The 27,278-nt window shown below is 37.3% G+C and overlaps 2 protein-coding genes and 1 long non-coding RNA gene across 3 annotated transcripts in view; all 3 read right to left on the minus strand.

Moving 5' to 3' along the window:
* Positions 1 to 13,172, minus strand: part of LOC309475960 (muscle M-line assembly protein unc-89-like) — a 70,546-nt gene extending 57,374 nt beyond the window's left edge. Inside the window, exon 1 of the mRNA XM_082138985.1 lies at positions 12,994 to 13,172. Within this exon, the coding sequence (XP_081995111.1) occupies positions 12,994 to 13,039 (46 nt within the window). The 5' untranslated portion in view covers positions 13,040 to 13,172. The remainder of the gene's footprint in view (positions 1 to 12,993) is intronic.
* LOC309476168 (uncharacterized protein) overlaps positions 1 to 13,291 on the minus strand; it is a 209,688-nt gene extending 196,397 nt beyond the window's left edge. The window contains exon 1 of the mRNA XM_082139404.1: positions 13,166 to 13,291. The gene's annotated coding sequence lies outside the window, so the exon portion shown is untranslated. The remainder of the gene's footprint in view (positions 1 to 13,165) is intronic.
* A 7,439-nt stretch (positions 13,292 to 20,730) lies between these two features.
* Positions 20,731 to 26,588, minus strand: LOC309476389. Its single transcript, XR_014198095.1, has 3 exons — positions 26,141 to 26,588; positions 23,020 to 23,090; positions 20,731 to 20,857 (listed from the first exon to the last, which is right to left on the minus strand). It is a non-coding gene; the product is annotated as an uncharacterized lncRNA (long non-coding RNA).
* Between the last annotated feature and the right edge of the window lie 690 nt (positions 26,589 to 27,278).

Genomic DNA, 27,278 nt, shown 5'->3' on the forward strand with positions numbered 1-27,278 from the left:
ATTTTGTTATATAATTCATTGATTGTTCCACATCTGACCTATTGCATTGAAGCATGGGGAAGTGCAAACAAGACTTTCATAGAACCAGTTTTTAAATTACAAAAACGTGCCATTCGCATTGTAAATGGAAGTGAATATAGGGCCCATACAAATCCAATATTTATACAGTTAAAAACCTTAAAATTCAATGACTTATTGGAATATAGCCTTCTAAAAATAATGTATAAAGCTCACCTGAAAATATTACCTGATAAATTACAAAATAGATTCATCAAGAGAGTTAGTAGATTTAATTTAAGAGGAACTGAAGTCTTTCAGAAACCAGAGTTTAGAACAAAATCAAAGGAAAGATGTGTCTCAATACAAGGTGTCAGTCTGTGGAACAATCTAAATAGTGAAATTAAAACTTCGATATCGTTTTTTGTTTTTAAGAAGAGTGTAAAAGCATTACTAATAGAGAAATATAGTGCTTCTATTTAGCAGGAAAATGTGATATTTGATTTATGACTTTGTGTATGTGCTGCAAAGTAGATGTGTGTTGTAAGCGCACCTCTTTGGAATTGTCATTTAATTTATGTTGATAAGGGGCAGATATTATAAGTTTATCTTCTTTCTGCTCCTTTTCATTTCTTTTCAAAAGAATGAAATAAATAAATATGAATGAATGAATGAATGAAACTGCCAGCTTGGCACAAAAAGACACCAGCAGGTGATCTGATATGAACAGATCAGAAACAGTACAAGGTGTTATTCCAGAACAACAAACAAGATCAAGAGTATGCCCCTTAGTATGCGTGGGCAGTGTGTTAAATTGTTGCATACCAAAGCAATCCAAACATGATAAAAATTCACATGTAAATGCATTACTGACATTATCTATATGAATGTTAAAATCACCCAGAATGATTACATTTGGAGACATGGAAGATAGATAAGTCAAAAGTTCAGATAGTTCAGTTAAAAAGGCATTATTACTCTTGGGAGGACAGTAAATAGTTGTTAGGATGGTAGGAATTGCACCATTGATTTTTAAGGCAATTGTTTCAAAAGAAGAATATGTAGACAAAGTTAACTGAGATACTTTCAATTTCTCTTTGTGAAGTATAGCTAGCCCCCCTCCCCGTCCCGTATCACGTGATTTACAAACATAACTATATCCTGGGGGAACAGACTGATTTAAATTAAAAAAGTCATCTGCTTTCTGCCATGTCTCAGTAAGACAGAGAAAGTCAAACTCACGGTCAGACAGTAGATCGTACACCAGAGGTCCTTTATTGGAGAGTGATCGTATATTAAGTAATCCAAAGGAAAAATTGTTTTTACCAGAATCGTTGCCAACCGATCTGGCCAGGTTGGTTAATACACTGTGATCGACAGTCCGTGTGAGCTTCCTCGGCAAGCGTGGTGTAGATGACCAAAAGGACCGTATTTGACATGAGCCATCAATGTTGTAACTCCGCCGAGACCCGCGGTGTATATATTTCCGACGTGGTATGTACACGATATCCAAGGGAAGATGTGGAGCTGATGGAAGATTAAAAGGACGCAAACGGAGCTGAGTAAGTTCCGCCGCCGAATACTGGAGCATCGTCCATGCCACAGAATGGTATATAGCAGAAAGGACGACCCAGATGTAGTTCATCTGCACCAGTAGCTCAGTGATCTTCATAGTTGATCCCCGTGCCAGAGGTACCACGAAGAACAGCAGTCAGTAACCGGCAGGCAAACCGGCAACCGCAGAGATCAACACGCAGCTCAAAACCAGCGTACAAACCCGCCGAAACAGCGTGGATACACAGGTCAGAGTGGCTCCTTAAAATGGGTTAAACAGTTCATAGATGCATCCATGCATTCATAAGTGCAGGAGGATTTAGAAGTTGCCTACTAAAAGTTTTTTTAAATTCCCTCCCTGAGCAGCGGCAGCTAATAGCGCCAGCGTTCACCCGGAAGTTTCCCCTCGATTACAAAATCCTCTTTTTATTCCAAAAAGTAATACAATTTAATATTTTATTTTCAGCGTTTTATTCCAATCCCCAGGACACACCTCCCAGAATATTTTAGAGGACTCCCTAATTAAACACTTTTTTACATGAGGCATGTAAAACACCTCAAAATTCTGGTAGGTGGGTCCCCAGGACTGAAGTTAAGAACTGCACTTTATGTTCTCAAGTTATTTTGGTTGCACTTAAAACAGTGATAAAAAATAATAACAGATGCGCGGTAGCTTTGTCAGTTTAATGAAGATATGTGTTAATACTCAGACTGGCATAATTTTTACTTTCAGAGTGCACTACAGGATCATCACCACAGTACCCTGAATGTGAAGACCGCACACTTCCAGCAGACCCAGTGTCCAAAAAAGAGAGGGGTATGTTGATTTTAATTTCAACTGATTGATGGTTAATATGTTCCCCAGTTGCATTAGGTTTCAATTTACAACATGATTTTTGAAGCATTTCAATATTCTAACTATGGAAGATTATTGAGATTATTTCTAACAATGAATGTCTCAAGCTGATCTCAAGGATCTGTATCTTGGACCGATTAAGCATTTAAGCAACTTCTTACTAGTGAAATGCTAATATATATGATGTAGGCCTACTTGTTCCCTCTACAGGTCACTAGGGTTGTAACGGTATGAGATTTTCACGGTATGATAATCGTCTCAGAAAATATCACGGTTTCACGGTATACGATATTAAACTCTCATTATTATTATAATCATCAGCTACAATGACCCTTAAATGAATGAAAACAGATATGGTTTTTGGTTGAACATGGTTTATGAAAATGCAATCAGATAAAATGTAACAACTTTTGTTTGTCTACACAAGAGAGGTATACTACTGTAAATTAAAACATGGACAAAAAACTATACACAATAGTAATATATTTCAGTCATTATTTCTTCAGGCTAAACCAAACTTTTTTTGACAGGTTGTACTGAACACCTATGAGTTTCAGTCAGTGTATTTGATGATTATTCTTGTAAAAAAAATTATAAAATGCTCATTAAGTGTTCTCTCAGAGTAGCTCTGTATATGTTTATGTGTTCATGTCTTCACATAGTGAGTGAGACAACAGACGCTTTAAAAACCATGAGCATCATGCGTACTTGAGTGTGTACTAGATCTACTAGACGAAACGGCGCTGCTCATTCATACAGAGACACGCTGAATATTGAATTAAGGGGGTCGCACACCAGTCTTTTTGCGCTGTATATTCACAGACACGCACATCGCGATTTGATTTACCGCACAGCTATATTTTGATTTATTCATCCATCTATCAAATCGCACATTTTACGTGGCATACTTGTACTGTAATTGTTTCCAATTACAATATTCCGGGATTCCCTCTGCATGACAGAAATAATATGGCCTTAAGTTATAAATGGAATTACATTTATCTTCACGGAGGGATGGTGTTCCCGAACATGTTCGACGTGTTTCCTCCTTTTGCCGCCACTCTTCGTCCACATCTCTTGCAAACTGGATATCCATCTTCAAGGACAACCCCACGATCGTTTTTCGGATATCCAAAATATTCCCATACTGCAGATTTTACATTTTTTTTCGGCGGGGGATAGAGATTCGCTGCCTCTGTCTCAGACATTTTCAGCGCTGTACAAGTATGGGTGTAGTAGTCAAGCTGAAAGAAGTTGCATATATGCGGCAGCGCGGGTGAAATCTGATTTGTTTTTTTTGTTTTTGTTTTTTAAACCGCGGATAAGCAAATGTGCACGATATGATAATCGTACATGTCAATATCGCAATAAAACCGCCATACCGGTATACCGTTACAACCCTACAGGTCACATCAAGAGGACAGCCTGGAACAAACAAGAAATCGATGCAGTAGAGAACCACATGATGAGGTTCATAAAGAACCGCAAAGTTCCAGGGAAGGCAGACTGCGTAAGGTGTTTGGAAGCTGAACCATCTGCTCTAAAACAGAGAGAATGGTCAGCTCTGAAGTTTTATATCAAAAATCGAATCTCCGCTCTACAAAGAAAAGATCTAACACACTAATATGGAAGTAAAATAATGACAAATGTTTTTGAAACTGAAAAGCTTGTTTTAAAACCTATAATATTCCTATAATATTGAATAAAACCTATAATATTCGACCGGCAATCCATTTGATCCATTTTGTTTCGCTTCCACAAATTCAGTGGTTCAAATTCGACCGAAAATTCAACATTGACATCCAGGAACTGCAGGAAAAGCAGTAGATTGCCGATTGATGATCTCCATAGCTGTAGTCTCACTAGCAGGGGTGCAAGCGGCTGTTGACGAAGAAAACTATAGAGTAACGGGTGAGAGACTCATTCATTCGTTGAATTACAGAAATGGAGCGAGCAGTGGGCTATTTGTGATTATTATCAGGGTGATGAATTGTGAGGATTATCATATGGAAAAGCTGATAAAGACACAAAAGCTGTGTTTACATTGAAGTCTTCACTGTTACTTTTGTACATGCAAGTTTTGCACAGCTTTCTCTGTCGTGACCGAGATTATATTCCCCGATGCTGATGTACAGATCAAACATTAAATCTGAGGTAGTAGACATACATTTCTCTCGGTTGTTTAGTTTTCTGAACTTTATATTGCGGTGCTGTGCTGCAGAACTGGGGATTCCCTTAATATGTCACTCTCCAGGATTCCCCTGTGGTCTCAAGACACTCAAAGTAACTCGATGGCCAAAATACAGTGATATAAAAGACCAAACTCCCACCTTATCGGGGATGTAGGTGATATTAATAGGCTACAGGCAAGCAGATGGACCAGCATATGAACGTAACACGCAAAGTTTCACGCTTAGCGATTCCCAGTTAAGTACTGGCATAAGTTCGCCTGACACTGGATATTTGCACATTTAGGGACCGTCTAGGGACACATGTTTCTAACTTCAATAGCATTTGAAGAGAATGACTTAGTCATAAAACCATCTGTAAAGTAAAAGTGTGCATCATGGCACCTACATTAACACTTTACAGTTGGTTTTATGACTTAAGTCATTCTCTTCAAATGCTATTGAAGTTAGAAACATGTGTCCCTAGACGGTCCCTAAATGTGCGAATATCCAGTGTCAGGCGAACTTATGCCAGTACTTCACTGGGAATCGCTTAGCATGAAACTTTGCGTGTTACGTTCATATGCTGGTCCATCTGCTTGCCTGTAGCCTATTAATATCACCTACATCTAGGGGTGGGAGATATTGACCAAAATGAATATCTCAATATTTTTTTCCAATATCTCGATATCGATATTCAGAAGATATTTTTGCCATCCTTCAAATAAACTTGTGCAAACTGCCAAAGAAGGTCCAGTTGGTCTTTTGACTTGCTGCATTTGACCTATTATTGTAGGCTATAGAGAGAAAAAAACAAGAAAAAAAAAACAATAAAGGAGCTAACTAAACAGAATCTGAGGTAGCCCCTACTTTTTCCACTTACAAAAAAATTAATAAAAAAAACGGAACTAGGCACCTCTTGCAACAGTGATTATTAAATCAAACAACAATATTGTTGATGATAAATTCAAAGTAAAAAAAAATTATTTTCAAAACGCTATAAATCCATCCATTTTTCCCTAAAACGCTATAAATCCATAATTTTTTTCCAAAAATTGATGGTTTGTCTTTTTAAAAAAGTATTTTGTCTTTTATTTTTCGTGTTTGCATTTATGAGGAAAAAACAATATTACATGACAGTTCTCCATTATGGACGCGAGCGCTCTGAAAGCAGCACTAAAAGACTTTCAAACTTTCACAGAGACCTCAAAACAGAAAGCACAAAGCCTTTCTTTAAAACGAATTTCGTTTTGTATTAATTGTATATTAATTTTAATAATTTTTTCATTAACCAATTTCCAGGATTTCATACATAAAAAAAAGTAGCCTATATATAGGCTAGCACAACAAAGGTGCTTGAACTGGAGATAATATCATCATGAACCGAACCGTAGCCTATTCGCCTCACAGGCCTAAAAAATGTGAAATATATTTACAGAAAGCTGGTTCTAAACAAAACCATCCAAAACAAAATAAAACTATAATAAATGTGCATTTCTCCGGTGCGTTCACTAGCCTACTGCGAAGATCGCGAGTCAATAGCCTATCGTCAACTTCATCTTTGCAGCCGACACAGAAATTAACAATTAAAATGTCTTATTGCAATATTTTACATATTCATAATCATTACTTTTGCTGGTTCTTTGAGGCAGCTTTTTAGGTTTATGGCGTTTTGGAAAAGAGCTCTTCACGTACAAACACCGTTTCACCAAGGCACAGCAGCCCTTCAGCACATAAGAACAAAAAGAGAAAAAGCACGGACTTACTAATTACGAAACTTTGATGTGGTTGAACAGGTGAAACTGTCACAAATTCCTCTGCAACTCAAACCTTCTCAGTACGAGATATGAAGGAAGAGAACAGCAGTTTTCAGCGCGTCCTCCTCTGATTGCTGTGTTCTGACTGAAAAAGTGCGTGCAGGAGCACATGCGCAAAACGTAGGTTTGTAAAATGTCCTTTTGTAAAATGACATATGATAAAATAAAAATAATTCTTAAATCATTTTACAAAACGGGCCACTCGGAGGTTGCTTCCGGGAATAGTGCTGCCCTACAGTATTAAAAATCGCTACATATAATTGTTTAGAAGGTTATAGTGTGCGTTATTTGTTTTCTCTTTAACTTCTTACAACTCTTTTCATGTTAGGGGGGTCGGATTGTACAAATTATGAAATATTCGATATCCCAATTTTGCATATCGTCCAGACAACAATTTGGATATTATCGTCTAAACGATATATCGCCCACCTCTACCTACATCCCCAATAAGGTGGGAGTTTGGTCTTTTATATCACTGTATTTTGTCCATCGAGTTACTTTGAGTGTCCTGAGACCACAGGGGAATCCTGGAGAGTGACTATTAAGGGAATCCCCAGTTCTGCAGCACAGCCACAATATACAGTTAAGAAAATGAAACAACCGAGAGAAATGTATGTCTACTACCTCAGATTTAACGTTTGATCTGTACATCAGCATCGGGGAATATAATCTCGGTCACGACAGAGAAAGCTGTGCAAAACTTGCATGTACAAAAGTAACAGTGAAGACTTCAATGTAAACACAGCTTTTGTGTCTTTATCAGCTTTTCCATATGATAATCCTCACAATTCATCACCCTGATAATAATCACAAATAGCCCACTGCTCGCTCCATTTCTGTAATTCAACGAATGAATGAGTCTCTCACCCGTTACTCTATAGTTTTCTTCGTCAACAGCCGCTTGCACCCCTGCTAGTGAGACTACAGCTATGGAGATCATCAATCGGTAATCTACTGCTTTTCCTGCAGTTCCTGGATGTCAATGTTGAATTTTCTGTCGAATTTGAACCACTGAATTTGTGGAAGCGAAATAAAATGGATCGAATGGATTGCCGGTCGAATATTATAGGTTGTATTTTTAAACAAAACGAACATTTTGGAAGTGAAATGTGAAAGGTGAATATGGATTATTGAATTAAGAATGAAAATGTGTGTGAAATGTTTTGCATTGAAATATTCACAGCTTAAATATACAACCATGTTGAATTTCAGCCCATAAAAATGCAAGGCCTGAAAATACAATGCATTAAAATGCAAGCAGGGTTAATGCACTGCATATTTTTTTCTAGTAGTGCAATTCAACAAGCTTTTCAGTTTCAAAAACATTTGACATTATTTTACTTCCATACACTAATATTGACACCATGTTGAGTATTGGTCACCGGGTTATATCTTAATCTTGCCTGTATGGATTTGTTGATTCAGTTCTTTTCAAATGTTTTTAAAGTGTTTCAAATAACTTTTATACTGCAGTTAATGATTTTTTTTTTAACAAGTTTTCATAATTGTTTTTTTAAATGTCAAATGTTTACTATACACGCAGGCATGCAAAAGTTTCATGCTGAAGTTTCTTTACTTATTGACAGTACGTTTTGAGAAACTGTTTAGAAGTGTTTGTCAAGGGTTTTATTAATTAATATGAACATGAGCATGGAATAGTCTTATGCTAGATCTATTTGTTGACAGACATTTGATGCAAGTTTTGAAAATGTTAACATTACATGTCACAGATAATTATTTATACACACATGTACATGTCTACATATATGTACGTATGTTTGTGTGTATGTAGGTTATACTTTTTAGAAGTAAAAACATTTAATGTTGCTTTCTATAAATAAAGAGCTCAAAAGTAGATTCTCTTTTTACACTGCTTTTTAAAAAGTGCCTTTTAAAAATTGTGTTACAGGGGCAGTCTTCTCAAAATTAGTTGATGGGTCAATGACGTGACGCCTACATTTTCTGTCCGACTGCATTTTTTCAGGCAAAAATGGGTTTAAATGCCTAAAAAGATACTACATATTTGTAGTACCTCTCCCATGTATGTACTCACTTTAACTTTTCAAAAACCTTTACTTATTTGTTATTTTTTTTGTTATTTAAAGTGTCAAAACATCATGTGGTGCGACCGTCCGGCCATAACTTCTGTTTTGAAAACATCTTTGAAATTACTCTGAATTTATTCAAATTTATATTCTGCACTATTTGGCATGATTTCCAAAATGTTTTGTAATCCTTTAAAAAAATTCAAAGCATTTGCATTTATATTTCCATCATAATATACAAACAAACTTTGTCCGATGATGTCTATTCTATGAAATATCATGTGGTGCGACCACTGCAGACTGTTTTCAATGATAGATATATGTCCTAGATTGGCAGTTTTATGCTTTTATATTCAATCGACGGTTTATATGAAAAAGTACTTTACTTTAGTATCATTTGGAATAGATTTTTATGCAATTTGGGATTTTTTTTATATATTTCAGACAGTTTGTTCACTCTTTGTACAATATGAGAAAAATGCAAAAAAAAAAAAAAAAATAGAGCATGTAATTTCAGTTTAGTAATACTGCATTTATTTGTAGTGTATTTATTATTGCCTATTTATTTATTTAAAACTATTTTAATCTATTTTACCAGATGCCACTGCCTGCCAAGCGAAAAAATTCTTACCCTGCAGCAAGAGCGGAGTACCTTGATAGGAGAAGAGTGAAATATTATTACAGTTTAAAATATCTGTTTTCTATGTGAATATATAGTAAAGTGTAATTTATTCCTGTGATCAAAGCTGAATTTTCAGCATCATTACTCTTCAGTGTCACATGATCCTTCAGAAATCATTCTAATATGTAACCCTAGACCACAAAACCACTCAATGGGTCAATGTCATATGGGTCAATTTTTTGAAATTGAGATTTATACATCATATGAAAGGTGAATAAATAAGCTTTCTATTGATGTATGATTTGTTAAGATAGAACAATATTTGGCCGATACAACTGAAAATCTGGAATCTGAGGGTGCTTCAAAATCGAAACATTGAGAAAATCGCCTTTAAAGTTGTCCATTTATGTTTGCGATATTGCTATATTCACTCACAAAAATAAATGTTTATAAATTTATGGTAGGACATTTACAAAATATAAAACATCTTTATTTAATATCCTAATGATTTTTGGAATAAAAGAAAAAAATCGATAATTTTGACCCATACAATGTATTGTTGGCTATTGCCACAAATACCCTGTGCGAGTCACTAATGATTTGCTGCTCAAGAAACATTTCTGATTATTATCAATGTTCATATTTTTGTAGAAACTGTGATACATTTTATATGTCAGGATTATTTGATGAATAGAAAGTTCAAAAGAACAGCATTTATTTGAAATAGAATCTTTCGTAACATTATAGCCTGCGCCTGAAAGTGACACTGAATTTGTCCTTGATTAATAAAAGTATTAATTACTTAAAAAAAAAAACTATTGACCCCAAATGTTAACTGTATACAATACTTTTATGAAATAATTTATATCTATAACATTATTATTTGTTAGAAAGAAATTCTAAGTCAAGTTAAATTAAATGGTGCACTTGTGTTTGTGATGTGATTTTTATAAAAAGAAGTTTATTAAATGTTTATGTTCAGGAAAATTCTGTGAAATTTGTATAAAATCTGGTTTAAATCAATTTTTTTGTATAAAATGTATTGTTCATTGATCTCTTTAAATAGATTTTTAACTATATAAGGTCTTTGTGTCATTTGGAGCGACCACTTATGTGGTGCGACCAATAAAAGCAATCACTGTATTAAATTTAAAATAAAATATTTTATTTCTGTGGCTGAAATATGAATCACAGATACAGTATGCTTTAGTAAATTATATTTTTAAAACATTTCTATCAGTTTTATGTGATTTACAGGAAAAATAAGTCTGTTAACTAGATTTAAAGGAGAACTCCGGTCAATTTTAACATTGAGCTCATTTTTTTGTACATTGAGTGCTGTCAGAGAACAACGACAAAAATCGGTGTTGCCTACACCAGTGGTTCCCAATTCCAGTCCTCGTGACCCACTGCTCTGCACATTTTGTATGTCTCCCTTATTTAACACACCTGAACCAGATCATCAGCTCATTAGGAGAGACTCCATGAACTGAACTGAGTGTGTCAGATAAGAGAGACCTACAAAATGTGCAGAGCAGTGGGTCACGAGGACTGGAATTGGGAACCACTGGCCTACACCATGTTATCCTCTTTTTAAAATTTGCACCCTGTTGACACGTTCGTACACGAACCAAATGAATAAAATATAGATTTTCCAACAATTTTATTTTTCAAATCATTTTACAGCCAATTTAAACAAACTGATACGCTCACACTAACTGGAGGAAGTCTGGCTACATAACTTTTTTTGCCAAAGTGCAAAAGATATGCCAACAGTCCATATTTTGAACTAGATCATAATTAAACTATGATAGCCTACAGAGAGAAAAAAGTGCACAATTAACATTAGAAAGATTACAATTCGATCTCTTAAGTCGCTGTCATCATCAACCACATCCACTTGTGCTATGTTGGCAGATTTTGTTGGTTGGGGAATCCTTTTACGGTACAGATTGGATGCCGAACTGAACTGTCTTCTTCGGCAAAACTATAGTAGTGTAGTGTTGGTCGTGCAGTCCAACGTGCGGTCGACACCGTGTGGTGCCTGTGTGTGTGTGTGTGTGTGTGTGTGTATATACATGCTTGCGTGCAGGCAGGCGAGCCTGCGAAATGATTCGGGGTCAGAGAGAGAAGCGTTAGGATGTGTGTTTGGAGGACGAACGACTGAAAACTCTGAAATTATCGTACATTATGGGATTTTTTTCATTATTGATCGTACAGAGCTCAAAATTATCGTACAAATACGATAATTATCGTACATCTGGCAACACTGCGTGTGACTCTGACTGCAGTAGATGTGAAAGATACGAAGAAAAATGATGTTATTTCAGCCAGCGCTCATACCTGTATACATCCTGTTTTCGGTCGAAGTCCATAGTAATCGATTGTCGAGTTCACGCGCATAGGTTTAGTACCTATAATCATGCGCGTGAACTCGACAATCGATTACTATGGACTTTGACCGAAAACAGGATGTAAATACAGGTATGTGCGCTGGCTTAAATAACATCATTTTTCTTCGTATCTTTCACATCTACTGCAGTCAGAGTCACACGCGTTCACTCGGAAGGAATCACTCACATGACCTGTGCACTTGTAATGACACATCAAGGATGTTAAGAGGCTAAAAGCAGGTTTAGCACTTGCCCTATTGAAGTCAACAGGGTGCAAATTTTAAAAAGAGGATAACAAGGTGTAGGCAACACCGATTTTTGTCGTTGTTCTCTGTATTGACAGCACTCCAAATGTACCAAAAAATGAGCTCAATGTTAAAATTGACTGGAGTTCTCCTTTAAGAAGGCAACTCAGAAATTATAGAACAAAAAATGAGATCATTATTTACAAAAACTCAAAAGAAATGCAAATACTTGGTTTCTAAACACTTTAATTACTAAGAACTTGTAAAATAATGTTTAAGCATGTTAAGGAAATTAATAAATTGTAAGATAAATCACGGTCGCACCACGACATTTTTTAAGGCTATGGACAATTCATCTAGATGAAAAAACACTAAAATCACTTAAATTAAATTTTTAAAATGAATTTAGGTGTACACAACATCCTTAATGTTTGAACAATTGCAACAGATATTATTATTTTTAGTATTTTAAAATTGGCCTGTCGAAAATCCTTATACGTCATTGACCCTGATACAAGGATAAAAGTAGCTATGTAGCCTACGTTTGACCCCACGATGACCTAAAACTAGTTTGGTGTGTGTACGTCTGACCCTCACGATTACTAAAAACTAGTTTGGTGTGTGTACGTTTGATCCCCACGATGACCTAAAACTAGTTTGGTGTGTGTACGTTTGACCCCACGATGACCTAAAACTAGTTTGGTGTGTGTACGTTTGACCCCACGATGACCTAAAACTAGTTTGGTGTGTGTACGTTTTTTTCCGCAAAGGTTTAATACGCATCGGACTCAGTGTGCAAGGTTTCTGTGAACACGAAAAAACGCATACGAAAATTTCGGACTCAGTGTGCAATGGCCTTAACAGATATCCTAAGCAGACATCTTACAGATGTGCTATCTGGTCTGTGTTCATTTCCCATCCTGTCTGGGACTGGGGGAACCATTTGCAAACGTTGTCCGCTATCTCCTCTTAATCTAAAATAGCTTTGCTTACGAATACACATTCAGAATGCATAAACTGTTTGTCTAATTTATACTTACACCACATTTTTACCTGCAGCTTCGTGTAAGCAAGAAAGAAAGTGAACGTTAATCCTATCTTGAAAAAAATTAAGAAGACAATCAAGTAATTAAAACAGTGGTGGTATTTCCAAATTAATCTAAATTAATATGATCATTGACTGTCAATAAGATCATACAGTTCTGGTATGGATAAAATCAGTAAATTAAGCCTGCTGTTTCCGGTTTCAAAGTTAAACCGAAAGTGTTTTTAAAAGAACATAAGGCGTGCACTTACCGCACAGTAGTAGACAAATCTGAAAGAATTTGATGGTGCTCTTCATAATGTTAAAGATTCCAGCAAAATAAGATGTCGATTGATGTTATTATTAATACTCGTTCGTTGTTTCTGAACCACACCCAAACGACTGACAGCGATGACAGTAAAAAAAAAACAAAAAAAAAACCACTAAGTGCCAACAGCGTGATTTTTACAACAACTGTGACTGACTAACTTTCACGACAATTTATATGCTACAAAAGAAGTACATTTTAGTTTGCAAATCTGAATAACAGTAGAAAAACGCAGATGACTCTAATGGCGGAGACTAGAATTCTTTTCTTCTTCTTCTTCTTCTATTCCTTTCCGGCAGACTAGGCACTTGTAGTGCATTGCTGCCTCCCACTGGTGATAAAGATAATCTACATTAAAGCTCCCCCTATTTTCCAATATATGCCAGTGGCCTTTAGGAAGTGAAATAATTCCAATGCTCTTTCTATTTTATTAGGACCACCCATCAGAGTTTTAACAGAGAAATCAACTCCCAGAACGTTTAGACCAATGAATAACAATCTCCTTTCTTCAGCATATCTCGGACAGAACATGATGACATGCTTGACAGACTCCTGCTTGACACTTGCCATCCATGTGCTTTACCACCAGAAACAGCCCACATTCAATCCCAGTCTTAACCAGGCCAACTTAATCTGATCCATCCGAGGCAGGATAATTGAATTCCCAGGGTTGACTAATGGTTTTATTTCATAGAACTTTCTCCCGCTAATGTCTTTACTCCACTCGTGCTGCCATTGTTGTGTCAGTCTTTCATTAATGATGCTGCGGCACTCCAGTCTGTCAAATGGCACCTCCACCTCCACATTTCCCCTTACTAAACTTGCCCTAGCAGCCTCATCAGCAGCCTCATTCCCCTCAACCCCCACATGTGCTGGAGCCATGGAACCCACAAGAAACCCACACTACACCCCTGCCTCTCTAATCTATAAACACGTTAAGATCTCCCCGACTAAATCTAACCTAGCCCCTCCTCTTTCTCCCCCTATCGCCATCAAGCCAGATAGCGAGTCAGAACAAATGATGGCTTTCTCCACCCCACCTTCTTCCTCCCACCTCAGAGCCCATATGATTGCTACAAGCTCAGCTGTAAAGATTGAAAGACCATCAGGCAATCTGACACTGTCTAACATGGAAATGCGGAACATAACCAAAGCCCACTTTCTTACTTCTTCTTGTTACTGGCCGGCTGCTCACCCCTTATAGGAGCATTACCGCCACCTAACTGTACAGCCTACATGGGTGATGCATCTGTAGGCTATATTCTTTTTATTTATTTATTTATTTGTTATTTATTTTTTATTCTATTTGTGGATGTAATGCCTAACCCACCTTCTGCTGGAGCTGCATGTTCAGATCCCACCAGCTTTTGGTCTATCCTGTCTTTATATTATTGAATAAACTACTTCGTTGATTGATCGTCATATTTGTTAAATTAAAAAAATACATGCTCGACTGTTTCTAAAACATCACATTCATCACACATACCATTTTCATGCTTCCCCATTATTGCAAGTGTAAAATTGAATCCTTTGTGTCCTAATCTTAATCTAGAGATCCTTCCTTTCTGTACCTTATTGTTCTTGTCCAATTAATTTTGCAATATACCATCTGCCTGTGCTGCTATTTTCATTTCCTTTGTTGCCATTTATTTAGTTTCTTTTTAATCACTGATTCTAACTCTTTTCACCCCACTAGTACTTTTATATCCACTAAGTTTTTTTTCTTTAATGCCTTTTTTGCTAATTTATCAGCGGCTTATTTTCTGCTATCCCAATGTTGTGTGCCGCCAGTGTAATGCCGAACTTCGACCCCGCCAAATTATTACCCCCCTAGTAGGCTATTAGGCTTGTTTGAGATGCGCATTGACTCGCTTGAAATGTAGTCGAGAGGAGGAGTGAAAAAGTGCATACAAGCCGGACAGTTCTCTCTTCTTGTAGTGGATCTGACACCTGCGAGATCAAAGATGATATCGCGGGATTCGCCTATAGTGCACAGTTGCTAATAAACTGGATGAAATTTTAAGTTCTGTAGCTTTTATATGAAAATCATGCTCATATATTCTGCCATATTAACAGCATAACGTTAGAAACCATAACATAATTAGACCACCATAATTGCATCATCAAGCAACTATTTTGGTATTTTTATAATTAGGATTAATATTTTGTTACATTTAATGTATTGCCTCGCTTTAATATGTAAAATATAAATCGCTAAATTATATTATCAGAAAACTTAGCATTTAGGGTTGTCATGCTTTCATCTGTGCTTTATATAAAACTAGATGTACCGCATCGCGGTACAAAATATGACCGCCGCTCAGGCCTGCACTGGCTTTCCACAAAAATAAATGACGTGGAGTAATTTGGCTGTATTGCGTGTTTATGTATATACTAGGGCTGTAACGATTCCTCGATTAAAGTCGAGTACTCGATTTAAAAAAATCCTCGATTGCAATTTACCCGTGTCGAGTAACCGGCAAAATACCGGAAGTGGCGCATTCCACAGACGAGAGTCCATGAACCGCATTACACAGTTTTCTAAGGCTACGCGATATATTTAACTGTTTACAATCATGATATTGTGAAATCACAAAGGCTAAGATTAAGTTAAATAAATATATGCGCTGTTTTTTTTCTCCCACAGAGAAGCATGACGGTTGAATTATTTACATGCGTGCAGATTGTGTTAAAAGTAGGCCTACCTCAGCTCCGTTCACAGTAAACGCTGCTCCACACGTATACTCAGTCTCTGCATGTGCTGTTTGTTTAAGTTTCCAATAATGTGCATTTGGGAACGCAAAACCCCGGACGCGTGTTTCATAGTAACTTACTGTCATCATTTATATGCGTGGAGCGTCTCGGGTTTCTCAAACTCCATCTTTGCATGCTGTGAGTTTGTGTGGCTTATAACGTTCATCTGCACGCAGTCTGCGCCGTTTCACAAGATTTGTAACGCAGCTCATTTATAAATCTTCGCCAACACAGGAGAATACATAAGTATGTCTCTGAATATATTAAGAAATATATTCGCAATCGCATATATTCTCATGTGCGAATTGTTGTTCATCGCGATTTCAAAATAAAAGTTTAACCCTTGCACTGCTTGCATGTTTTGACGTGCACATGTTCTTTTCAAGAAATTACGGCAGCTGTTGCATTTCTATCGTACAGAAGTGACCAAATATGAAAGATTAAATTGACATTTGAATTAAATGTTATGTTTATTAGTTATCATATATTTTATATGGTGTATTTTAACAGCGTTGTTCAATAAAACCCATATGATTACTTTGATACTTTATTTGAACCAATAATTATTGCTTGTTATTGTTATTTGGGTAACACTACAATAAGGCTCATTTGTTAACATTAATGTATTAATCAACATGAACTAACAATGAACAATAGCTACATCTGTAACTAACATTTGTTCATACAAATAAAGCTGTTCATTGTTTGTTCATGTTAGTTCATTACATTAATGTTAACAAATACAACCATTAATTTTAATTATGTATTAGCAAATGTTGAAATTAACATGAACTAAGATTAATAAATGCTGTAGAAATAAATATTGTTCATTCTGAGTAACTAATGAACCATATTGTAAAGTGTTACCTATTTGTCTTTAAGTAATTTTAAAGGCTGTTGTTCACTTGGATCTATTTTTATTACCACAATTTTTTATCCGATTACTCGATTAATCGATGGAATAATCCGTAGAATACTCGATTACTAAAATAATCGATAGCTACAGCCCTAGTATATACCTAAAAAAAGTAATAGTATGTGCATGTCTGTCTGTGTGTGTGTGTGTGTGTGGTCCCGGGGACCAAACGAAATTTTTCCGTAGAAGTCTAGTGGGGCTACATGCCCACCAAATTTCATGTTCCCCGGTGTTTCGGTGTCCCTGGTATCGTTGCCGAAAAATTTACGGGGGCCCCAGCGCGGGGGGGGAAGTGGCCTCCGGGGACCAAACGAAATTTTTCCGTAAAAGTCTAGTAGACCAACATACCATAAAAATTTCTTCATCCTCGGTGCCACGGTTCAGGTAGTTATTTAGGAAAAACTGCATTTTTGGGGGTTTGGGGGGGCCCAGCGCGGGGGGGGAGTGGCTCCCGGGGACCAAACGAAATTTTTCCTTAGAAGTCTAGTGGGGCTACATGCCCACCAAATTTCATGTTCCCCGGTGTTTCGGTGTCCCTGGTATCGTTGACGAAAAATTTACGGGGGCCCCAGCGCGGGGGGGGAAGTGGCCCCCGCGGACCAAACAAAATTTTTCCGTAAAAGTCTAGTAGACCAACATACCATAAAAATTTCTTCATCCTCGGTGCCACGGTTCAGGTGGTTATTTAGGAAAAACTGCATTTTTTGGGGTTTGGGGGGGCCCAGCGCGGGGGGGGAGTGGCCCCCGGGGACCAAACGAAATTTTTCCTTAGAAGTCTAGTGGGGCTACATGCCCACCAAATTTCATGTTCCCCGGTGCTTCGGTGTCCCTGGTATCGTTGACGAAAAATTCAGTAAGGTGACGAAAAAAAAAAAAAAAAAAAACTTTGACAATCCCTATATGACCGCTTTCGCTAGCTACGCTAGCGGCGGTCATAACGGTTCTGCGCACTCGGGCTATATGGTTGCTATAAATTTAACCAGCCACAAGATGGCGCTGTTTTCAACACTCTTAGTGCTACCAGCGTCTAATAGGGCGAGAAGTTCCACTCTCAGTACACTTCCGGCTTCTGAACTGGTTGCAGTTCCTCTCTGATTCCATATGAGGGCGCTCACAGGACGAGTGAAGAATGAATGGAGGTCTATGGCGCTATACTAATACAAATCCACTTTTCTCAGGATATAATTTTTTTTCTTGTAATTTGAATGTTGTATTCGAAAGGAGATGCAAATAAATTACACATTGCTGGGTGTTAGATTTTTTTGAGTCACTTATTTGCTTTAAAAAGTATTTTAAAGTGTCAATGACGTCATACACATCGTACGACCAGAGATACTGCTTCACGGCAATCCTTCACTCACTCTGGTGCGTTCGCGCTCTGCACTTTCTTTTCACTCGAGGCATCGACAACAGCTGACACAGGTAAACACACTTGCCAGAAGAGTTTTTGTTTTGTTTGTTTCTGGTCCCGCTGCGGGTGACACGATGCCATCAAGCGGTATCTCTGGTCGTAATCAGTCCTTCACTGACCAATCAGCGTTCATTAGCAGAATGCTAGCGTGTTATGGGCAACAACAACTCAACCTGTAAGAAATCGAAAGGACATAAGTACTCGTTCATTCAACTTTCGACCTAAAACCCATGTTGAACTTGCAAAATCTACAATCAGATTTGAGATTTATCAACGGCAATCGGGTGAAAGAGACAAATTTAGCTGTCTAGCCCCATTGACTCCCATTCAATCTGCACTCATGGCGATCGCCCCCAGTGGAACTCTGGTGGAACTACAACCAAAATTCGGTACAACCCAGATAGCACACGCACGTCGCGCAGACATCTGTACGTGTGACGTCGTCGTTTTCATCTGGAAGACGTTTATATTAGGGCGTGTGCTCATATGCTTTACGTCGCCGAGACGTCCTTGCCAGCTGTTAGAACGACGTCTAGGCTATGTAAATAAGACGTAAATAATTTAGAACGTCGGCAATCCGCTCTTTAAGATGTTCATCAGATGTCCATACATCTCCAAGACATCTGATTTATGTAGCCCAGACATCGTTTAAAGATTTAATTCCTTCCATTAACAAAATTAATTCCCATAAAACACAGCCACTACAAATGTTCACGCTGTACGAGAACAAACGCAACTTCAGAAGGCGTTTACCACGTTAAACGCTGCAAACAAAACAATGTTTCCTAGCAACGGCAATAAACAGCGCTAAAATCTAATGAGAAAACAAAACACTTACAATCTGCTGTCCTCTTCTGTTGCTCGACTGCTTTTTCTAAAAATTACTTGCAAAGGTAAATATGTAGCCTACTTTTACCTGGCTTTGGACATACTCCTGCGTGAGTCTACATTAAACCACGTGCTGCTGATGCTGAGTACGTGGAGAAGACGTGTTGACGAGTTGTGAGGAAACATGTGCTTGAGGTATGTATAAAACAAATATATTTTTAATACTAATTGTGTGACGTTTGTGATCGGTTATATCTTTAAAATTACGTTATGTTGATTGGGTTAGATATAATAATCACCTGTTAGTTATAGAAGTTGTTGTGCACGTGAAGTAACCACGCTTTCCTGAACCTAGAATAAAACACGCATTTGCTGTCGTTTTTAGAAATAAATTTATTATAGGCAATATCCCAGATAGCACACGTACATCGCGGAGACGTCTTTGAAAGATCGTAGCGTCTGGTAAACATCGCATTCGAACGACCGTTTTTTAATATTAATGAGCCGTCTTCCTTACCTCTATACGATGTCTAGACGATGAATCTTAAATATTTTAAATTGCATACTGCCACGCGAATCGAGCAGATCCGCAGACGCGGCCGGGTGTGGCTTCGTATTGTGCCACTCGCATCCACAACACAGAATATATTTTTAAATAATTATATAAAATACATACATTGATGGCTCATTGTTCGTAGTTGATCAGCATAAAATTTGACAAGCATTAAAAACATTGTTGCATTTTTCCCTTACCAGTACATGTGAAAACAAAACTGACAGTTTTAGGCTAAGAGATTTTGTGTTGGCTAATGCAGTTTCACCGATCCATTTTTCTCTTACTACATATATTTACGAGGTACACTTAGCTTCTTTTTTTTTCAGTACAGAATAATAAAATATAAGCATTACACACAGGGATTTATTTAAATAATGCTTTCAATGATTTAAGGGCAACTTTATCGTCTTACTGGATAAAAAAAGCCATGCAAAAAAAGCCAGCCAAGTTGTACATTTGAGGTTAACCTCCTTGCAAGTCAAATGAAAAGTCTACCTGCTGATTATAGGTGTGGTTCACATCATTTCTTGTATTTTGCAGAAAGCATAAATTAGACCCTTAGACTACCTGGCTGCTGCTGCTTAGAATGTAAAGTGTAGCATAACAAGCTTGATAATTTCATTAACAATTTAATTTATTCCATGATCCATGGCTTTGTGTCAGTTGGTTCTTTGACTATGCCATGCACGGAAATAGTTAAACACACACCAAGCCATTTTCATATTTTGTTCAAAATAATGATGCTTACAAACTCCCAATGAGCAAGGCAAAGCTGGCAATGGTAAAGAAAACCCTTGTAGATGTATGAGGAAGAAGCCTTAGGAGGAAACAATATACAAATGTTAATTTGATTCATATTACCTCACATATTTAATGCCATTTACTTTCCAAATGATTCAACTTTAAATATATTTAAAAAATTAAGGACACAATGTACACAATGTAATGTAGTAACTGCTGAGAGCATAAAGGTGAATATAGTCACAAATAAGGTCCAGTAGCGACTCTGGCTTCTGCTGATTGGAGGATCTTGGAGCAATATGACCCACTAAGTTCTTACTCCTGCTGGACGAGTTCTGTCAGAACACCTACACGAAAGATCCCTTCCCTAGGAAGTGTTGCAGCTACCATAATACTGGTCTCAAAGATTATAATGAGCTTTAATAGAACAATCTAAAACATTTGCAATGAACAGATCGTGCATGGCAGACACTGGTTATGGACTGCATATTTATTATTTTATTGCATATTTATTATTTAATGAAACATTGATGGCCATGTGGGTGTGGGAATGAAGGTGGACTAGAGGTAGATCTGCATCTGAGGATGAACTCTCTCCTAAGCTGTTTGGTAGAGAAAAGAAAATGAAAAAGATGTTAGAGCATTCTATAAGGAAAGTTACAGTGGGTTAAAATACTTATTTCTCACAAACAACAATGGGCAGTGAACACCATGTGAAATGAAGAAACATGAACACAATACTGTCAACAACCTCCTTAATAGATAATAGCTGTGGAATTTAAATCAGATTGAATCAGTTTGAACATGATTCTCACAGTATTTAATTTTAAAATTAAAGGTGCTCTAAGCAATGCCACGTTTTTTAGGCCAAAACATTTGTCACATACAGCAAACATCTCCTCACTATCCGCTAGCTGCCTGTCCCCTGAACACTGTAAAGAAACAGTCTCTGTAGACAGCCCAGGCTCCACAAACGGCAAGAAAAACAGACTGGGCTCACCCGCACAACGAAACCCAACAAACTGTTCCAGCCAATAACTGACAAGAAGGATTTGGGGGTGTGGTTTGGGGGGTTAGTGTGCGGAGGAGGAGGGAGGGTCTAGCTAGCCTCCGTTTTGTTTGACAAAACTTTCAACGTCAACAAGAAGAGAAGTCATCCAAAATCACTTTGAGCACCTTTAAAAAAAAAAAAAAAACACTTTGTTTTGCTCATTTACCAGTATTGCTGAGATCAAATGTTAACTGGTAGGAGTAACATCGTGCCCTAACCAGACACGATAAGATTCGTGATAAAAATCCCGTAAAGACACGTGACATCGATGTGACTTGTAATGTCTCAGCAGCGTCTTAAAGGGATACTCCACTTTAAAATGAAAATTCTGTCATCATATACTCACCCTCATGTTGTTTCAAACCTGTATGAATTTCTTTCTTCTGCTGAACTCAAAGGAAGATATTTAGAAGAATGTCAGTAACCAGACAGTTTCTGGGTCCCATTGACTTCCATAGTATATTTTTTTCCTATTATGGAAGTCAATGGGACCAAGAAACTGTCTGGTTACTGACATTCTTCTAAATATCTTCCTTTGAGTTCAGCAGAAGAAAGAAATTCATACAGGTTTGAAACAACATGAGGGTGAGTAGTATATACTCACCGCCGTCGGTGTATGAATGAGTGAGTGAATGGGTGAATGTGAGGCAATATTGTAAAGCGCTTTGGTGGCCATTGGGTCTGTGAAAGCGCTATATAAATGCAGTCCATTTACCATAGTATATAATGACAGAATTTTAAGTGAACTATCCCTTTAAGTTTGCTTATGAGCTGCGATTTCTCTCTTCTGCACTTAACACTTCTGCATTTTTTTTCTCTGATTCGAATCATTCGATCATAAACTTGCGCATGACGTACCGTTTCACAGCTGGCGAACGATCCCGCGCTTCAGCGTCATCACTACGACACGGCATTATTATGGCTTTTGTTCACACAGCGCGCGTTCCGGGACTGAACACGGTAATGTTACTAGGTCTCCACCCCGGCATCGATGCCGGGTCGTGTTTGCGTTCACACAGAAGGCGTTCTGGCAATTTCCCGGCAATTTGCCGGGATCATCGCGCTGTGTGAAAGGGGCTTGAGAGAACGCGCCGGTAATGCAGTGAAAGCTCAGTCCGTTTCTGCTTTCACTTTCAGGGAATGAGCACGTTTACATGCACGTTATTAACTCGATTATGCTGAATAAACTGACAATGCATGTGGTCATGTAAACGCATTAACCCGTTTTCCTTTATCAGAGTTTATCATAAGTTTAAGTATAACCGATCGACTTTCAGATTTTTGCCTTTGATTTCTCCCGGCATTTAAAACACAACCTGCGTTATTTGGCTTATTGAAGTACGGTGCGCATATGTGAAGGTCATACAGACAGAGAGAGCACTGGTAGGAGGACATATATCGCAGAGTCCGACTCTTTCTTGACCCAAGAAATGATTAAAACGTGTTCTCATCTCGTGCAGAAGTACAGTCAAAATGATGCATCTGTAACGGCATGAGAGGATAAGGATGTCCCACTGACATGTCGAAATACTCTGAGTCAGATACAAGAATGATTAGGATCTTTTTTTTTACCTCACTATACCAGGAAATAATCAAATAAGTAAGCCCCGCCCCCCTCACGATAATATCATGTATCGCCGATCTCACAGGCTGACGATATGACAATATGAAAATGGAGCATATCGCCCAACACTAACATATATAGTACTATACCTGAAATGATCACACTTTCTGTTGTTCCAGCGGTGACATTGCAGAAATAGTCTGGTTACACATTTACTCATCTGAAATAAGTAAATGAACATAGCCATTGTATTACATGTAACAATTGTGGTAATTACACGTATACCCCGTTTACAGTTACGGCTCATAAATACATGTAGAATATTAAACCTACATTTCATATAAATATTTTAGCAAAACTTATGTTTTAATTACTGCACTTCCATCAACACACAACCATCAAATATAAGTTATACACTGGAGAAACGCGCCTCAAGTCCACACGCATCTGTCAAATTATCTGACAGGGCAAACCACGATAAACTACATGCTTGGGTATTTGAAGCACTTTCTCTGCTACTGTCAGTTTTGTGGTCTATGCCTGACTCAAATAATCCTATCTTCTCCAGTCATAAAATATGCTGCTAGTTCAGATGTGACAGATGAAGTCACGCTTTGATTGGACTCTTGTCACGTCAATTATGATACAATGTATGTTTTTTCTTACTTTTTTTTAAACATAATTATTGGGTTAAACTGGCTTCTGCTTTACAACTTGTTTATAAATGATGTTGAAAGTGTAGGAAGGTCCACACCCAAGGATTGACCTACAATTTATAAAACAGTTAGTTCCAATCCTTGATTCTGATTGGTCAATAGCTGTGTTTTATTCACGATGTGACCGCTTCACCCAACGGTTCTATGTATCACTAAACAACACCCCTAGCAACCACTCTTTGCAATTTAAACATGTTTTGATCTCATTGATATTGTTCATTGAAGCTAGAGTCAAGTATTGTGAGAGGTCGAGAAAGCGAGTGTACCAGCATTTACAGTAGATATAGCATTTTTCTTCAGGTCAGTCCTATATTCATAATAAAGAGTCCATTTGAATGTCCGCTGCGATATCTTGTAATTTTAACAGTAAAGGGGTTTTGGAGGAACAAATATTGTATTGCAGTCTTTGCGAGACCTTGTTTGTAGGCTACGTCACGTCTGCCAAATAGTTACAGACAACAACAAAAAATGAAACTCCCCAGCCTGCTTCTCCAATCCACTCGTACTTTTGGGGAAGACATAATCGGCTACCGTAATTGAGTAAAGTAATTGAGCATAGAACATTTTCAATTAACAAAAAAAAAAAAAAAAAAAAAACTACTACAAAGCGTTAGCCTGGCTAACGTCAGACCTCTTTCTCTTTGAGACGTGGTCTGGGAACCACATGTTCATTTTCTCGTATTTGAGGCGTGGTTTACGAATGCCCAGAGCCGTTTATTGGGCGCTACAAATGTTTTCCGACAGAAGCACTAATTAAAATCTGCACCCGACCCGCTTAAAATAGAACCGACACCCGACATAAAATCAGTTTAGACTATCACATTATAGACACACTTACAAAAATGTTTATTGCCAGGTCATACAGAAGTTATTACACGACAATTAACACAAGGACAACTTCAGCCGAAGCTGTCAAAAGGCCGATCGATACATGAAGAACATGGCTAACGTTACCACAAAACTGAGTTAGCCTTATAACATTTCACCAATTGAACAGACGCGGCTACTAGGGCTGAAACGATTAGTCGACATTGTCGACAAAATATCTTGTTGTCGAGTAGTCGTTTGATCTCACGTGACCTAATGTAAGGGCCTGCAATATCGCGATTTGACCGCTACGGAGCTGTAGCGCTAGAGTGCAATGCAGCCGTTACAAATGAGAGGAAAACACAGCGCGAATTATGACGGAGTGCAAACGAATCCGAACTAGCAAGGTGTACGTGTGAAAGTTTCACAAAACTGCAAACCAAGAATGCTGTCGTATGCAATACATGCAAGGCGGAACTTGCTTTTCACGGGAGCACAACATGCATGTTAAAGCACTCAAAGAGGAAACAAGAGGAGCCGGTGAGAGGTGAATGTTCTCCAGCTGGAGCTAAATAACTAACTTAGCAGTAAATCTCTTTTATTAGAGAATTCAATACTACTAATAATAGCAATAATATTAACAATAATAATATAATTACAGTAATGTGATGATTTATTTTTGCATAGAATTAGGAGTCAGGGCTGTTTTTATTATTGTAACACTATTAGGTATTACAGTCTTATCACTTGCCTGTATTTTGTTCCATATTCTTGAAGACTTACAAAAGGAGATGTTATGAAGAATATCATGTCAGTTACTTTTTCATACTGTAAATTAAAAGGTGAATGAGAATGTCTTTGTCAGCTCAATTGTCATGTCAATTTTTATTGTATTTTATTCTTATAATAATTGTTTGCAGATAAAGTTTGTCTGTAATGCAGCTGATTAATTTTTGTTTATTTTTTTCTATTGAAAAAGAACAGAATATTTAAACAATGCTTAGAGAGCATTTGTGTGTGATTTGAGTTGGACAGAAATCTGAAAACTTAAAGAGAATGACCTGTTTAGTTGCTCAAAGTTCATTAAAACAACCATTTCAAAAGCTGAAGTGATTTTCTTTTTATTATATTATAGTTAGAATATGTATAACTCAGTGTTTTAACTAATTGAAAAAGCTGAATAATCGTTCCAAACTTACTGATTAGTCGGCGAAATAATCGATGATTAGTCGATTAATCGTTAGATTAATCGATTATCAAAATAATCGTTTGTTGCAGCCCTAGCGGCTACAACACTATATGCCACGCAATTTCGTCTAGCCTACATCTGACCATTCTGGGTTCAAACACGCCCTGCACACCACACATCTAGTTTATAACAGCAGTTATGTCAGATTATGATCATATATATTTTGTTGCTGTTTTTCTTTTTTTCAGTTCTTATTATCAGTTCAACACAGTTATAGAAATTCTACTTGATAAAAAATAAACTGCACTGGTATCGGTACGGATCGGTATCAGCCGATACTCTGAATTTTTGGTATCGGATCGATTCTGAAAAAAGGGTATCGGTGCATCCCTACTTCTGACAGACTGCCTTACGTATTAAATTTGAAAGCATAACTGACAAAAATGCATGACGTAGCAGAAGCGTTTTGAACTGCAAGAGGCGTTGTTAATAGAGAAAATCTGTAGATTAAATACATCAACGTTACTGCAGCAAAAAAATTAAATTCAAATAAAGTACCTGAAATTGGAGTTTGTGGGAGAAGAGACAAGATCTATAGTAAAATGATGGCCTCTCACGGTGGCTCCATACAAAGACCAGTCGCCGATGGAGGTGCCACAGCCAATCAGGACAGGAGTTCTGCAGTTCTGAGTCAGGTAAGCAGAATGAAATACACTGTAAATAAACTGTATTAAAACAAAAGGTAAAGTCACTAGTACATGACCTTCCATGGCTTAATGCTTCCATAAATTAAATTACATTATCATATTATATGTTTTTCAGGATTGGTTGTTGAATAAAATGTTATGCTAGTAACAATTAATAACTACTTGGGGTGGGGCGATACATCTCCCGATTCGATACTATCACGATATGTCCAGATACGATATGCATTGCGATTTTTGACACATTTCATCCTCTGTCTGAACGAAAGTGGCTAACTTCTATCAACCTCATCTATAGACCCCTTTTGTGTCGCCGTTACAGCGTAAGCTGGAAGCAAAACAAACGGGAAACTGGAGGCGGCCAATACAAACAGATTCGGCTACATAATAAGAGCTTAAATCATTATTATTGTTATTAAATGTCATCTTGTTGTGTTGTTGGGTGCAAGAATCGATGGAGTACAGGCTCCAATTTGAATTTTTTTTGCATAATGTTTTCTAAATTATTGTGATTATTTGTGAATCATCTAAGATTGTATAACGTTACATTGTTGTGATTGATTGTGACTAATCTTTTTGGAAGAACCTGGTAAGAAAGTGTAATCAAATATATAGTTTAAAAATTTTAAACAAAAGATGAAGCATAAATTTAATAAGATTTAATAAGCCCTTTAAAGGTGCAGATATAACAATATGCAGATTTTAACACATCAGAGCTGATTGAACCCAGATGAGAATATGTCTTCAGAATAAATTATATTTACAACACACACAAATTTCAGACAAGCAACTTTTTTACTTGGACAAGTGAATGACAGATTTACTTGTCCAAAGGACAAGCACATGCAAAGGCTTAATGTTGCAAACAATGTTGTTGTTAAAAAACAAGCTAACAAAAGCTAATAAAACTTGCACACTAACATTAGTGAAGCGGCCATAGGGATCGTTCTGCCTCCACCTAAGCTCCGCCCACACAAATAGTCACCATGTTT

Source organism: Leuciscus leuciscus (genome assembly GCF_965113295.1).
Source record: "Leuciscus leuciscus genome assembly, chromosome: 15".
Lineage (NCBI taxonomy): Eukaryota > Metazoa > Chordata > Actinopteri > Cypriniformes > Leuciscidae > Leuciscus > Leuciscus leuciscus.